Genomic DNA, 14,211 nt, shown 5'->3' with positions numbered 1-14,211 from the left:
TGGAGGCAGCAGTATTCGGAAGCCATACACAGGCCTAGGTTAAAAAGCGGAAGCCGTCAGCAGCGTGAGCAGACGACAGAGACACATGGCGCAGGGTGGCGGTGGATGCAGCAGTATTCGGAAGCCAAACACAGGCCTCGGTTAAAAAGCGGAAGCCGTCAGCAGCGTGAGCAGACGACAGAGGCACATGGCGCAGGGTGGCGGTGGAGGCAGCAGCAATGGAAGGCTATACAGCACCCTATCACAAAATGGAACTCACCAACAGTGTAAGGAGACCTGAAAGTGGCACATGGCGCAGGGTGGCGGTGGAGGCAGCAGTATTCGGAAGCCAAACACAGGCCTCGGTTAAAAAGCGGAAGCCGTCAGCAGCGTGAGCAGACGACAGAGGCACATGACGCAGGGTGGCGGTGGAGGCAGCAGCAATGGAAGGCTATACAGCACCCTATCACAAAATGGAACCCACCAACAGTGTAAGGAGACCTGAAAGTGGCACATGGCGCAGGGTGGCGGTGGATGCAGCAGTATTCGGAAGCCAAACACAGGCCTCGGTTAAAAAGCGGAAGCCGTCAGCAGTGTGAGCAGACGACAGAGACACATGGCGCAGGGTGGCGGTGGATGCAGCAGTATTCGGAAGCCAAACACAGGCCTCGGTTAAAAAGCGGAAGCCGTCAGCAGCGTGAGCAGACGACAGAGGCACATGGCGCAGGGTGGCGGTGGAGGCAGCAGCAATGGAAGGCCATACAGCACCCTATCACAAAATGGAACCCACCAACAGTGTAAGGAGACCTGAAAGTGGCACATGGCGCAGGGTGGCGGTGGAGGCAGCAGTATTCGGAAGCCAAACACAGGCCTCGGTTAAAAAGCGGAAGCCGTCAGCAGCGTGAGCAGACGACAGAGGCACATGGCGCAGGGTGGCGGTGGAGGCAGCAGCAATGGAAGGCCATACAGCACCCTATCACAAAATGGAACCCACCAACAGTGTAAGGAGACCTGAAAGTGGCACATGGCGCAGGGTGGCGGTGGAGGCAGCAGTATTCGGAAGCCAAACACAGGCCTCGGTTAAAAAGCGGAAGCCGTCAGCAGCGTGAGCAGACGACAGAGACACATGGCGCAGGGTGGCGGTGGATGCAGCAGTATTCGGAAGCCAAACACAGGCCTCGGTTAAAAAGCGGAAGCCATCAGCAGCGTGAGCAGACGACAGAGGCACATGGCGCAGGGTGGCGGTGGAGGCAGCAGCAATGGAAGGCCATACAGCACCCTATCACAAAATGGAACCCACCAACAGTGTAAGGAGACCTGAAAGTGGCACATGGCGCAGGGTGGCGGTGGAGGCAGCAGTATTCGGAAGCCAAACACAGGCCTCGGTTAAAAAGCGGAAGCCGTCAGCAGCGTGAGCAGACGACAGAGACACATGGCGCAGGGTGGCGGTGGATGCAGCAGTATTCGGAAGCCAAACACAGGCCTCGGTTAAAAAGCGGAAGCCGTCAGCAGCGTGAGCAGACGACAGAGACACATGGCGCAGGGTGGCGGTGGATGCAGCAGTATTCGGAAGCCAAACACAGGCCTCGGTTAAAAAGCGGAAGCCGTCAGCAGCGTGAGCAGACGACAGAGACACATGGCGCAGGGTGGCGGTGGATGCAGCAGTATTCGGAAGCCAAACACAGGCCTCGGTTAAAAAGCGGAAGCCGTCAGCAGCGTGAGCAGACGACAGAGGCACATGGCGCAGGGTGGCGGTGGAGGCAGCAGCAATGGAAGGCCATACAGCACCCTATCACAAAATGGAACCCACCAACAGTGTAAGGAGACCTGAAAGTGGCACATGGCGCAGGGTGGCGGTGGAGGCAGCAGTATTCGGAAGCCATACACAGGCCTAGGTTTAAAACTGGAACCCAGCAGCGTGAGCAGACGACAAAGACGCACATGGCAGATGATGGATCTGGCAGCAGTATGAGAAGGCGGTACAGGGGCCCGTGGCATAGTGTGGTGATGGGGGCTACAGCAACTGGATTCCAGAAAGTGGCCGATAGGGCTATATACTGCATGGAATTATAAAGTTGTAAAGACAGCGGCCTATTTGTCCCTAATAACATGTTTGGGGCATGATTCATGGCGGATTTAGTCAGTTGTGTCAGGAACTGGTGGTTTGAAATCCAGACTAATCCACGCCTGATTCATTTTCACAAACGTGAGTCTCTCCACACTTTGGGTGGCCAGTCGTGTCCTCCGCGGAGTTACAATACCTCCTGCCGCACTAAACACGCGCTCCGATGCCACGCTACTGGCCGGGCATGACAGCCTTTCAAAGGCAAATTCAGCTAGTTGGGGCCAAAGGTCAAGTTTCGTTGCCCAGTAGTCAAGGGTATTGTCTACCTCGGTTGGCAGGGTGCTGTCCAAGTAGGCCCAAGCCTGTTGTTTGAGGTCCTGCTCCAGGTCCACCTGATGCTGCTGCTGCTGCGGCTGGTTAGTAGTTTCCTCACTGCGCTGGTGAAGAAAGCTACTCATCATCGACTGCAGACTGAGGCAGCCGCTGCTGGTGGAGCTGCCACTGCTCCTACCACCCCACCCCTCCCCTCCCCTGCTGCCATGGCAGCGGAACGCGAGCGCACAGGGGCCACAGTGTCTGAGGATGGACGTTGGCGCAGAAAGGCAGAGACCAACTGACTACATAGGTGGTTTTTATAGTAATTTATTTTGGCCTCCCTCTCAGCAGGTGTGAAAAAGGCCACCATTTTTGAACGGTAGCGAGGGTCCAACAAGGTGGACAGCCAAAAGTCATCCCTCTGTCTGATGGTTATTATTCGGCTGTCGCTACGCAAGCAACCGAGCATGCTATGGGCCATTTGTGCCAAGGAATGCGAGGGACTCCCTGCCTCCATCTCCACAGCATATTGCCACGGTGCGTCTGGGTCCTCTGTCTCCTCCTCCTCTACCAGATGCTCCTGCTCCTCCACTCCTGTCCGCTGAGTGGAAAAACCACCCATTTCACTCAATAATTCCTGAGCACCAATGTCCTCCTCTACCTCCTCCTCTTCTTCCTGTCCTGCCCCCACAGGGGTCATGTGGCGTTGAGATCTGTGCGCCACGTCTACCGCACCCTGACCAGCCATTGTTAACAGCATTTGTTCCAGGACGTGCAACAGAGGAATGACGTCGTTCATCCCATAGTCCTGCCGACTCACGAATAGCGTGGCCTCCTCAAAGGGCCTGAGCAAGCGGCAGGTGTCACGCATGAGCTGCCAATGGCTGACATCTAAGTTACACAGGGGAGTACCTTTATCCGCTTGTAACATCAGGAAATCGGTGATGGCCTTTCGCTGTTCGTAAAGGCGGTCTAACATATGTAGGGTTGAATTCCACCTTGTTGCAACGTCGCAGATCAGGCGATGCTGTGGAATTCCGTTCTGCCGCTGCAGCTCAAGGAGGGTGTGCTTTGCGGTGTAGGAATGGCTGAAATGCATGCAAAGTTTACATGACATTTTAAGGATGTCTTGCAGTGGGATGGTGGATTTTAGGAACCGCTTGACAACCAGATTGAACACGTGAGCCATGCATGGCGCATGACACAACCTTCCTTGACGCAGAGCAGACACCATGTTCTTTCCGTTGTCGGTCAACATGGTTCCGATTTTCAGTTTGCGCGGAGACAGCCATCTGTCGATTTCTCTGTTCATTACACTCAGAAGTTCCTCCCCTGTGTGACTACGTTCGCCAAGGCATACCAGGTGCAGCACAGCGTGACACCGTTGCGCCCTGCACATGTGATATGCCGGTCGGGTAATGGGACTTGGCACGGGGGTGGCGGCTGAGGACACGGCGGAAGAAGAGGTGGTAGAGGCGGACATCTTTGCTGGACCAAGGACGTGCAAACGTGGAGGCAAAAGCGGCGTGACCTGTCCAAGTTGCTGGTGCGGCTGTGCCGGCACCACGTTCACCCAGTGGGCCGTAAATGACATGCACTGTCCGTGACCGTAGTTACAGCTCCACACGCCGGCGCTGCCGTGCACTTTGGCAGAGACCGACATGCTCAAAGACTGGCCCACCATCTCTTCTACATGTGAATGCAGGGCTGGCACTGCCTTTTTGGCGAAGAAATGCCGGCTTGGCACTCTCCACCGCGGCGCGGCACAAGCCATCATTTCTCGGAAAGGTGCTGAGTCCACCAGTTGGAAAGGGAGGGACTGCAGCACCAGCAACTTGGACAGGAGGACGTTCAGCTTCTGCACCGTTGGGTGCGTGCTCGCAAACTGTTGTCTCTTGGAAACGAATTCCAAGAAAGACTGCTGACGGAATCCGTGAAGAGGAGTAGCAGGAGAAGGAGCATCTGAACGAGCGGAAGATGCCAACGAGCGACAACTCCCCTCAGCAGAGGTGTTGGAGCCTTGACTGGCTGATAGAGGGTGATTGACGTCGGGTGACGGAGCAAGTAACGGAGCGGGTGATGGAGCGGGGGCTGGGGCAGGCAGAACCGCCGTATCTTTATCACGGTTTTCCCAGGCCACCGAATGGCGACGCTGCATATGCTGACGCAACGCTGTAGTCCCAACATGGGCCCTCTGGCCACACTTGACTTTCTGGCCACATAGTCGACATACGGCTACGTTTACTTCCTCGGGCGGCTTGACGAAAAAATTGCCACACCGCCGAGTAGGAAACTTTGCCCCCGCTACTCCTCACTGGCTGACTGCTACTTCCTCCGTGCACACCGGCACCACTACTGGCCGTGGTGGTAGGCTGCAGTGGAGCTGGTGCTCTACTCCGTGGCCGTTTGCCTCCACTGACACTGCTGTGACCCTGCTGCCTCCTGGGCAACCCACTGACTGTTTTGCTCGCTGCCAAGCTGCCACCCTCTTCTCCTGATGATGCGGAAGCAATAGCCTGATGACGACGAGGCTGCCAAGTGCGATCAGCCTCATCATCATCAATTAGGGTCTCCGCATCACTACTAGCCCCCTCGGCTGCGTGTGGGTCAGGAGACAGACCTGTCTCTAGACCGGCTATCGAGCCACTCTCCTCGCCAGTACTTCTTCACCTGGCTGCTGAAGAGGCAGATGTCTCCCCCCGTTCCTGACCGCCCTCTGTTAGCTCTTCCTCACTGTACAGTGGGGCTGAGCCCACAGCATGCGATACTTTGCTTGGTGAGGGAACACCAAAGGACAGGGGCAGGTCGAGGACACGTGATTTCAGTGGGCTTGCTCCCGGGCCATGCCAACTAACGGTTGTGTCTGACGTACCCACGGACCATTGGCTGTAGGTATCAGAGGTGACCTGGGAAGAGGAAGACGACCGAGTCAACCAATCGATGACGGCAGGGTTGTCGGTGGAGACACGACCGCTGGATGACACCGGGAGCAATGGCCTCTGGCTGCGACTAGTGCTGCCTCGACCCCTTCCTCTGCTGCCACGTCTGCTCGCTCCTAAAACATTGCCTCCTCTGCCACTCCTCTGCGTGTTGTCTGACATACTCTTTAATTCAATAAGCACCCCAAAAATAAAACCGGATTTAACTCTTTGAACGTACAATAGTGGTTGTGAAGCAGAAAGTCAGTTTATTTAGCACAATCGGTCAATTGCAGCTTGCCGTTGGCTGGAAACTGTACGTTTATGTCACTGGAATGCACTAATCACCCAAAAAATATTACCGCCACCCGGCGTGTAAATGGATCTAACTCTTTGAACGTACAATAGTGGTTGTGAAGCAGAAAGTCAGTTTATTGTACACAATCGGTCAATTGCAGCTTGCCATTGGCTGGAAACTGTACGTTTCTGTCACTGGAATGCACTAATCACCCAAAAAATATTACCGCCAGCCGGTGTGTAAATGGATTTAACTCTTTGAACGTACAATAGTGGTTGTGAAGCAGAAAGTCAGTTTATTTAGCACAATCGGTCAATTGCACCTTGCCGTTGGCTGGAAACTGTACGTTTATGTCACTGGAATGCACTAATCACCCAAAAAATATTACCGCCACCCGGCGTGAATATGGATTTAACTCTTTGAACGTACAATAGTGGTTGTGAAGCAGAAAGTCAGTTTATTTAGCACAATCGGTCAATTGCAGCTTGCCGTTGGCTGGAAACTGTACGTTTATGTCACTGGAATGCACTAATCACCCAAAAAATATTACCGCCACCCGGCGTGTATATGGATTTAACTCTTTGAACGTACAATAGTGGTTGTGAAGCAGAAAGTCAGTTTATTTAGCACAATCGGTCAATTGCAGCTTGCCGTTGGCTGGAAACTGTACGTTTATGTCACTGGAATGCACTAATCACCCAAAAAATATTACCGCCACCCGGCGTGTATATGGATTTAACTCTTTGAACGTACAATAGTGGTTGTGAAGCAGAAAGTCAGTTTATTTAGCACAATCGGTCAATTGCAGCTTGCCGTTGGCTGGAAACTGTACGTTTGTGTCACTGGAATGCACTAATCACCCAAAAAATATTACCGCCACCCGGCGTGTAAATGGATCTAACTCTTTGAATGTACAATAGTGGTTGTGAAGCAGAAAGTCAGTTTATTGTACACAATCGGTCAATTGCAGCTTGCCGTTGGCTGGAAACTGTACGTTTGTGTCACTGGAATGCACTAATCACCCAAAAAATATTACCGCCAGCCGGCGTGTAAATGGATTTAACTCTTTGAACGTACAATAAGTAACGATTCTGTGTCCCTGAGTAACGATTCTGTGTCCCTGAGTAACAATTCTGTGTCCCTGAGTAACAATTCTGTGTCTCTGAGTAACGATTCTGTGGCCCTAAAGTCTCTGTGGCCCTAACTCTGTCCCTCAATACACAGAGGTCTGTCTCTCTTGAATGACCGGAGGCTAATGGAGAATTCTAAGATGGCCGCGATTTATAGCTCCACCATTACACAGTGCTGGCTGGCTGCTGATTGGCTAATGCGATCACATGTCATGATTCATGACTCATGAATGCATTATGGGTCAGCGCGCCTTGTCTGCGCGCCTTCCCAGAGATCCCCGCCCCATCTTCTCTGTCCATTTTCTCCTGTCGCCACACATGTCGCCGCCATTTTTGGGAAAATTCGATTCGTGCATCCGAAGTTTGCTAATCTTCGGATTCGTCGCGAATTGAATTTTTCCAAATCTTCGAAACTAATTCCACTTCGTCATGTTCGATTCGCTCATCTCTAGTGTCAACGTTGCAAAATTGTGCTTAGGCATTAGCATTTGTTTTACCCTTAGGCATGAAGGGGTTAAACACCTAGAAAATCTCTAGAAACAGCAATGGATAGGGAGAGGACATGAGTATTATCTCTGTTTTACATTTTTTCACTCGCTGGAAGCAAAGAAAATACTCAAGACTTCAGGGTATGGAAGATCATGTACCTCAATTGCCTTCCTAGAAGATTGGCTCAGTGCTGTCACATGGTGGCAGGTAGAGATAATTGAACTGCCCTGGTTCAGTTTGAGCAAAGTTTGGTAAAATCAAAAAAGATCAAATGCAGAACCCTAACCCAAGAGAAATCAATGGGACACACATCTATCAAATTAAAAATGCCCATTTTTGGGGGCTAATTGGCAATGAATTGTAAAAAAAAAATATAGCAGGAGGGTAGACACTGCCCTGGGAAACATGTGCAAGTGCACAAATGCTATTCGGCTAGGTGTTTTTTTTTTCAAATCCTTAGAGTTAAACATTAAACCGTTGCCTACCGGGCACTTTCACCCCCTTCCTGCCCAGGCCAATTTTCAGCTTTCAGCGCTGATGCACTTTGAATGAAAATTGCGTGGCCATGTAACACGTTTTTATCATTTTTGTTTTAGACAGATAGAACTTTCATTTGATGGTATTTAATCACCACTGGTGGTTTACATTTTTGCTGAACAAACAAAAATTGTTGAAAAAAAATGTTCTTACTTTCTGTTATAAAATTTTGCAAATAAGTAATTTTTCTTGTTCACTGATGGGCACTGATAAGCTGCACCAAAGGGCACAGATTGGGTGCTCTGGTGGGCAATGATAAGCTGCACTAATGGGCACAGATTGGTTGCACTGATAAGCTGCACAAATGGGCACAGATTGGTTGTACTGATGGGCACTGATTAGCTGCACCAATGGCCACAGATTGGTTGCACTGATGGGCACTGATAAGCTGCACCAATGGGCACAGATTGGTTGCACTGATGGGCCATGATAAGCTGCACCGATGGGCACAAATTGGTTGCAATGATGGGCACTGATAAGCTGCACCAAAGGGCACAGATTGGGTGCTCTGATGGGCAATGGTAAGCTGCACCAATGGGCACAGATTGGCTGCACCGATGGGCACAGATTGGTTGCACTGATGGGCACTGATAAGCTGCACCAATGGGCACAGATCGGTTGCACTCATGGGCACTGATAAGCTTCACCGATGGGCACATATTGGTTGCACTGATGGGCACTAATAAGCTGAACCAAAGGGCACATATTGGTTACACTGATGGGCACTGATTAGCTGCACCAATGGGCACAGATTGGTTGCACTGACGGGCACTGATAAGCTGCACCAATGGGCACAGATTGGTTGCACTGATGGGCACTGATAAGCTGCACCGATGGGCACAGATTGGATGCACTGATGGGCCATGATAAGCTGCACCAATGGGCACAGATTGGTTGCACTGATGGACACTGATAAGCTGCACCGATGGACACAGATTGGCTGTACTGATGGGCACTGATAAGTTGTACCAATGGGCACAGATTGGTTTTCACTGATGGGCACTGATAAGCTGCACTGATGGGCACTGATAAGCTGCACTGATAGCCACTGATGAGGCTACACTGATGTGCATGGAGGAGGCTGCACTAATTTGCTTGCATGGCCAGGGACTTTTGATCAGAAAATTAATAGGTCTGATGATGTCACGTCATGGTGGGTGCCTGTTTTCTTAACAACTTCTGCAGTTTTTATTTTTTGAGCTATAAACAAAAAAAGGCCAACAATTTAAAAAAAAACAATATATATGACTATTTGCTATAAAACTTATCCAGTAAAAAATTTTAAAAAATCTAATTTCTTCATAAATTCAGGCCAAAATGTATTCTGCTACATGTCTTTGCTAACATCATTCCCAATAAGTGTATTTATTTCAGTTACTTATATGGCACTGTAAATTTACACACTTTACATATATATATTGTACATTCACATCTGTGTATATTAATTGGTTTACATGAAAGTTATAGCGTCTGCAAATGGCGGTATACAGTATATGCTGAATTTTTTTATATACACTAGTAATGGCAGGCATTCGGACACTGACTAACTACCACTGTCACCCCAATGACACTAATACAGTGATCAGTGCTAAAAAAAAGCACTGACACTGTACTAATGACACTGTACCAATGGCACTGGGCAGGAAGGGGTTAACATCTGGGATGATCAAAGGGTTAACTGTGTGCTGTTTTACATTATGTTCTGTGTGTGTTTTACTAGGGAGAAATGCTGTGCTGAGCAATACAAAGCAGCATGTCCTTGCTGGCAGGAGAAAGGCCTGTACTGTTTACACACAGGTCTCGCCCCTGTCAGCTTTCCCTTGACAATCGTCGGGTGCTCATGGGGAATCTCTGGTTGGGACCCTGTGATTGACATCCCCAGCCGCCAAAAGCATCTTGGGTAGGGTGGCACGCACACTCCCTACCCGGAAATGCAAATCACTTATATATACGTGATTTTGCACAGCCCTACCACCCTGTAGCAGTACTTCTACTATAGGGCGGTGGGCAAGCAGCTAACATTTAAACATACAATACCTAAATGTCCCCTACATTTGTAATGCTTTTAGAGGGGAAGGGGAACAAATAGGACACCACTGTAAATCATTGAATTCAGGTGTCCCAATCACCTCCAAGGCCATGGGTGTAGAAAATCAAGCCCCTAGGCATGCAGACTGCTTCTACAAACATTTGTGAAAGAATAGGTCGCTCTCAGGAGTTCAGTGACTCCAAGCGTGGTCCCGTGATAGGTTGTCACCTGTGCAATAAGTCCATCCGTGACATTTCCTGGCTACTAAATATTCCACGCTCAACTGTTAGTGGGATTATAACAAAGTGGAAGCAACTGGGAACAACAGCAACTCAGCCACCAAGTGGTAGGCCACGTAAAATGACAGGACGGGACCAGCGCATGCAGAAGTGCACAGTGCGCAGAAGTCACCAACTGTCTGCAGTCAATAGCTAAAGACCTCCAAACTTGGTGTAGCCTTCAGATTAGCACAACAACAGTGTGTAGAGAGCTTCATGGAATGGGTTTCCATGGCTGAGCAGCTGCATCCAAGCCTTACATCACCAAGTGCAATGCAAAGCGGTGGATGCCGTGGTGTAAATCATGCCGCCACTGGACTCTAGAGCAGTGGAGATGTGTTCTCTGGAGTGCAGGGGAGGACTGACCATTTGGGATCTCGGGCACTGCCCGAGGGCCCGGGGTCAGTAGGGGGCCCAAAGAGATGCCCTGGTACCTTTTTCATAGGCTTTTTTGAGTTTGGGCAAGGACACAGGGGCCTCATGAGTTGTCAGTCCGCCCCTGCTGAAGTGATGACTCATGTTTCTCTGTCTAGCAATCAGATGGACATGTCTGGGTTTGGCAGTTGGCAGAAGAACGATACTTGCCTGACCGCATTGTGCCAAGTGTAAATTTTGGTGAAGGGGAATTACGGTGCGGGGTTGTTTTTCAGGGGTTGGGCTTGGCCCCTTAGTTCCAGTGAAGGGAACTTTTAGGGTGTCAGCATACCAAGACATTTTGGACAATTTCATGCTCCCAACTTTGTGGGAAGAGATTGAGGATGGTCCCTTCCTGTTCCAACATGACTGTGCACCAGTGCACAAAGCAAGATCCATAAAGACATGGATGAGCAAGTTTGGGGTGGAAGAACTTGACTGACCTCAACCCAATAGAACACCTTTGGGATGAATTAGAGCAGAGACTGTGAGCCAGGCCTTCTCTTCCGACATCAGTGCCTGACCTCACAAATGTGCTTCTGGAAGAATGGTCAAACCTTCCCATAGACACCCTCCTAAACCTTGTGGACGGCCTTCCCAGAAGAGTTGAAGCTGTTATAGCTGCAAAGGGTGGGGCCAACTCAATATTGAACCCTACGGACTAAGACTGGGGGGCCATTAAAGTTCATGTGCGTGTAAAGGCTTGCACCACAATACTTTTGGCACTATAGTGTATGTCAGTGGGAGCCAGGGCAGGTGCCCCTTTTTGTTTTGTATATAATATGCTATTGAGGTTATGTTTTGTTTAGCTTTCTATTCCATTTTTACCTTTTTTGGTTTTGTTGTCTGTCTTTGGAAAGATGTGTAATGACAGCACAAACTCCACCTGAGTAGCTAGCTGCCTGTGTCTGTATAAGGTAGGTAACTCAGGTAGAGTGACAAGTTAGGAGTGAACTCAAAACCCAGCTCAAAAAGTGTCAGCCAGCCTCTCGCTCTCCACTGTGAGTTGCTGCTTTTATAGACTACTATGTGACATAACTGAGAATTTAAATTAATGTATTCTCTCTTGAGAGGTCACAATTATTGGAAGGGGGGATGTTCGCCATGTATAAATACATAAGTCACCAATAATGTGAACTTTGTGTTGAGTTAGTCATGTTCAGGTCATTACTGAGGACAAGGGGGCACTCTTTTCATCTGGAAGAAAGATGTGAAAATGTGAAATAGACTCTCTTAACCTCCTCGGCGGTATGATTCTTTCCGATTTTTTGTGCTGAAAGCGGTACCATTATGTTCCATGGAAATATGTAGTTTTTTTTTATTTTAGGCCTGTAATTTTTAGGAATAACTCACTGAAATCTGTCCGAACAAGAGTCTAGTAAACATCCCGGGTAGGATAAAACTTGAAACACGAAATCATAAATTATAATTTAATAAATAATCATAAAAAATAATAATATAATAATAATAAATTTAATTCAATAATATAATCAAACCAAAAACACTGAAATTTGAAATATAGCGCCAAGTTCGCACATCACTGAGCAACGTCGCAAAATCGTTTTCAGTGTCTGATGACAAATTTCCCCACGAATCATTATCACTCAATTCTGCAAGTGGTTCTGATTTACTATCGCTGTTCTCTAGCCGGTCTAAAACCGCTTTTGACCTAAAGGAACGCTTTTTGGACGCCATGGACGTTTCTAAGTTTCCAGGCAGAAAGAACAGTAAAAATGCAGGTAGGGCGCAGGACAAAGCACTCGGGACAAAATATATGTGAAATGCATTGAAACAGCAATGACACCAAAAATGACATTTTTTAAAAATTTAAAATTTGCCGTACGTCCCGACGTCACAGGGACCGGAACACGGAAGCCGGATACCGGCATCGGCTGGAGGAGATGGCCCGGGGACGCTGCAGGGGACACATCGCGGGAGCGAAGGACAAGGTAAGCGCTGCAGGGACCCCCTGAGCAATGCCGCATGGTAAGCCCGAGTGTAGCTCGGGGTTACCGCTCTTGGTACTCAAATTTTACCCCGAGCTGCAATCGGGAAAACCGCTAAGGAGGTTAAGAACTAGTTCTGGCCAGTTAAGTAGATTGTTTTAAACAAAGCTGGATGCATTCCTAAATGAACAAAATACAACTAAAGACTAACATTTATAGGTAATAAAATCAACATTTGTTGATGCAGGCAATATCTGATTGCCTCCTGAGGGATCAACTAATAATTTTTCCCCCCACTGGAGCAAATTGGATCATGTTTTATTGTTTTGTTTTTTTGCCTTCGTCTGGTTCAAATACAGTATAGGCTTGTGCATATGGAGGTTTTATACTTGTTTGTTTTTTTTTATTGGTTGAACTGGATGGTCACTAGTCTTGTTACATTTACTAGTTCCATTCACTTGATTGGTATTTCCCTGCTTCAAAGAAGGACCCTAATCTGTTGAACAGCCACATAATAATCAGAACAGTGTTTGTTAATCTACGGATGCCAACCCAAGTTGGGTTACATGTGTTTGAGTTGGGTCACCACTTGACCTTATGTCCAAGCATGAAATTATTATTGGCGAGAATTAGCACACTTACTATGAATGACAGCACAAGAGGTGGAGGGCTATTACTGTGACAATTTTGTAAGGTGAAAAGACACAGTGATAGTTGTAAATGTCTATAACTAAAAGAACATTTTCAAAATGTCTATCATGATAAAAGCTATTACGAATCCCCCATGTGTTTCTCCTCTCTCTTACTCTGTATACATTGAATAATATGGAGCTCTACTCTCACATATCGGAATGTTGCCCTTCATGGTCGAGCAACTCAGTCCACAATTTTAGACAGTGTGAACTACGGCTTCAAGTCAGCAGCAATAAATGCAATAGATGGGAACCAAGACTGGAACTTTCATCACGGTTCCTGCTCACATACACACAATGAACTGTCTCCCTGGTGGAGGGTGGATCTGCTGAAACCATACAAAATTGCCTACATCTCCATCACTAATAGAGGAGACTGCTGTAGTGAGAGACTGAATGGTGCTGAAATCCTCGTTGGAAACACTCTGAGCAACAACGGAAACAATAATGCCAGGTAAGGATGATTTTTATATATTTTTTTCTTCTTTTACCACTTTACCTCTCACAACTATATAACCCTTATAGATTAGAGCTGTTTTTTTGTTTCTATTAAGGGCCTGTTCATTCTGTGACAATTTTGTCATTACTTAATATCATATTCTATATTTCATATTCTACCTTCTTACCCGCCCATCTTACCCCTCATAATCCACATCATAGTAATAACGTTTATAATTAAATATTCCCTGTATAATCTTTTATCTTCTACATGCATTTTTTTTCTCTCTTATGCTCTGTTATAGAGATATATATATATATACACATACATATATATTTTTTCTTTATATTTATTCCTTTTATTTTTAATCTCATTTTAATTGAAATTTTATATTTTATTTTTTATTTTATTGTATATTTACAATTATTTCCTTTTACTCTCTATGTATTTATGTATATTATATATACTTTTATTCATACATATTAATTTGCCCAAGTATCTATTTATTTTGCCCAACATTGCTTTTTTAGTCCATCTCTTTCCTTTCTTTTCCTTCTATTCCTTTTATTTTTCACATGTTCTACAGAAAGCAGCTGCTCACCGTTCATTTCTTATGTTTTCCACCACTGCTTGTTAAGCCTGTATGCATTATACATTTTTTCTAATTCACTACCCCTCCCCT

General features: G+C 47.6%; 1 protein-coding gene across 1 annotated transcript; it reads left to right on the top strand.

Annotated features, from left to right (window-relative positions):
- Nucleotides 1–13,224: 13,224 nt before the first annotated feature.
- On the top strand, nucleotides 13,225–13,548 carry LOC149443274 (fucolectin-4-like; the record flags this gene model as incomplete). Its single annotated transcript, XM_089655677.1, has 1 exon — nucleotides 13,225–13,548. A coding segment is annotated over one exon (324 nt), but the record flags the coding sequence as incomplete, so codon positions are not given.
- Between the last annotated feature and the right edge of the window lie 663 nt (nucleotides 13,549–14,211).

This window comes from Staurois parvus, unplaced genomic scaffold (assembly GCF_062004578.1).
Source record: "Staurois parvus isolate SC_StPar_1 unplaced genomic scaffold, SC_StPar_1.0 ptg000860l, whole genome shotgun sequence".
Lineage (NCBI taxonomy): Eukaryota > Metazoa > Chordata > Amphibia > Anura > Ranidae > Staurois > Staurois parvus.
The sequence above is the reverse complement of the archived record's forward strand: the minus strand, read 5'-3'. Positions and strand labels throughout refer to the sequence as shown.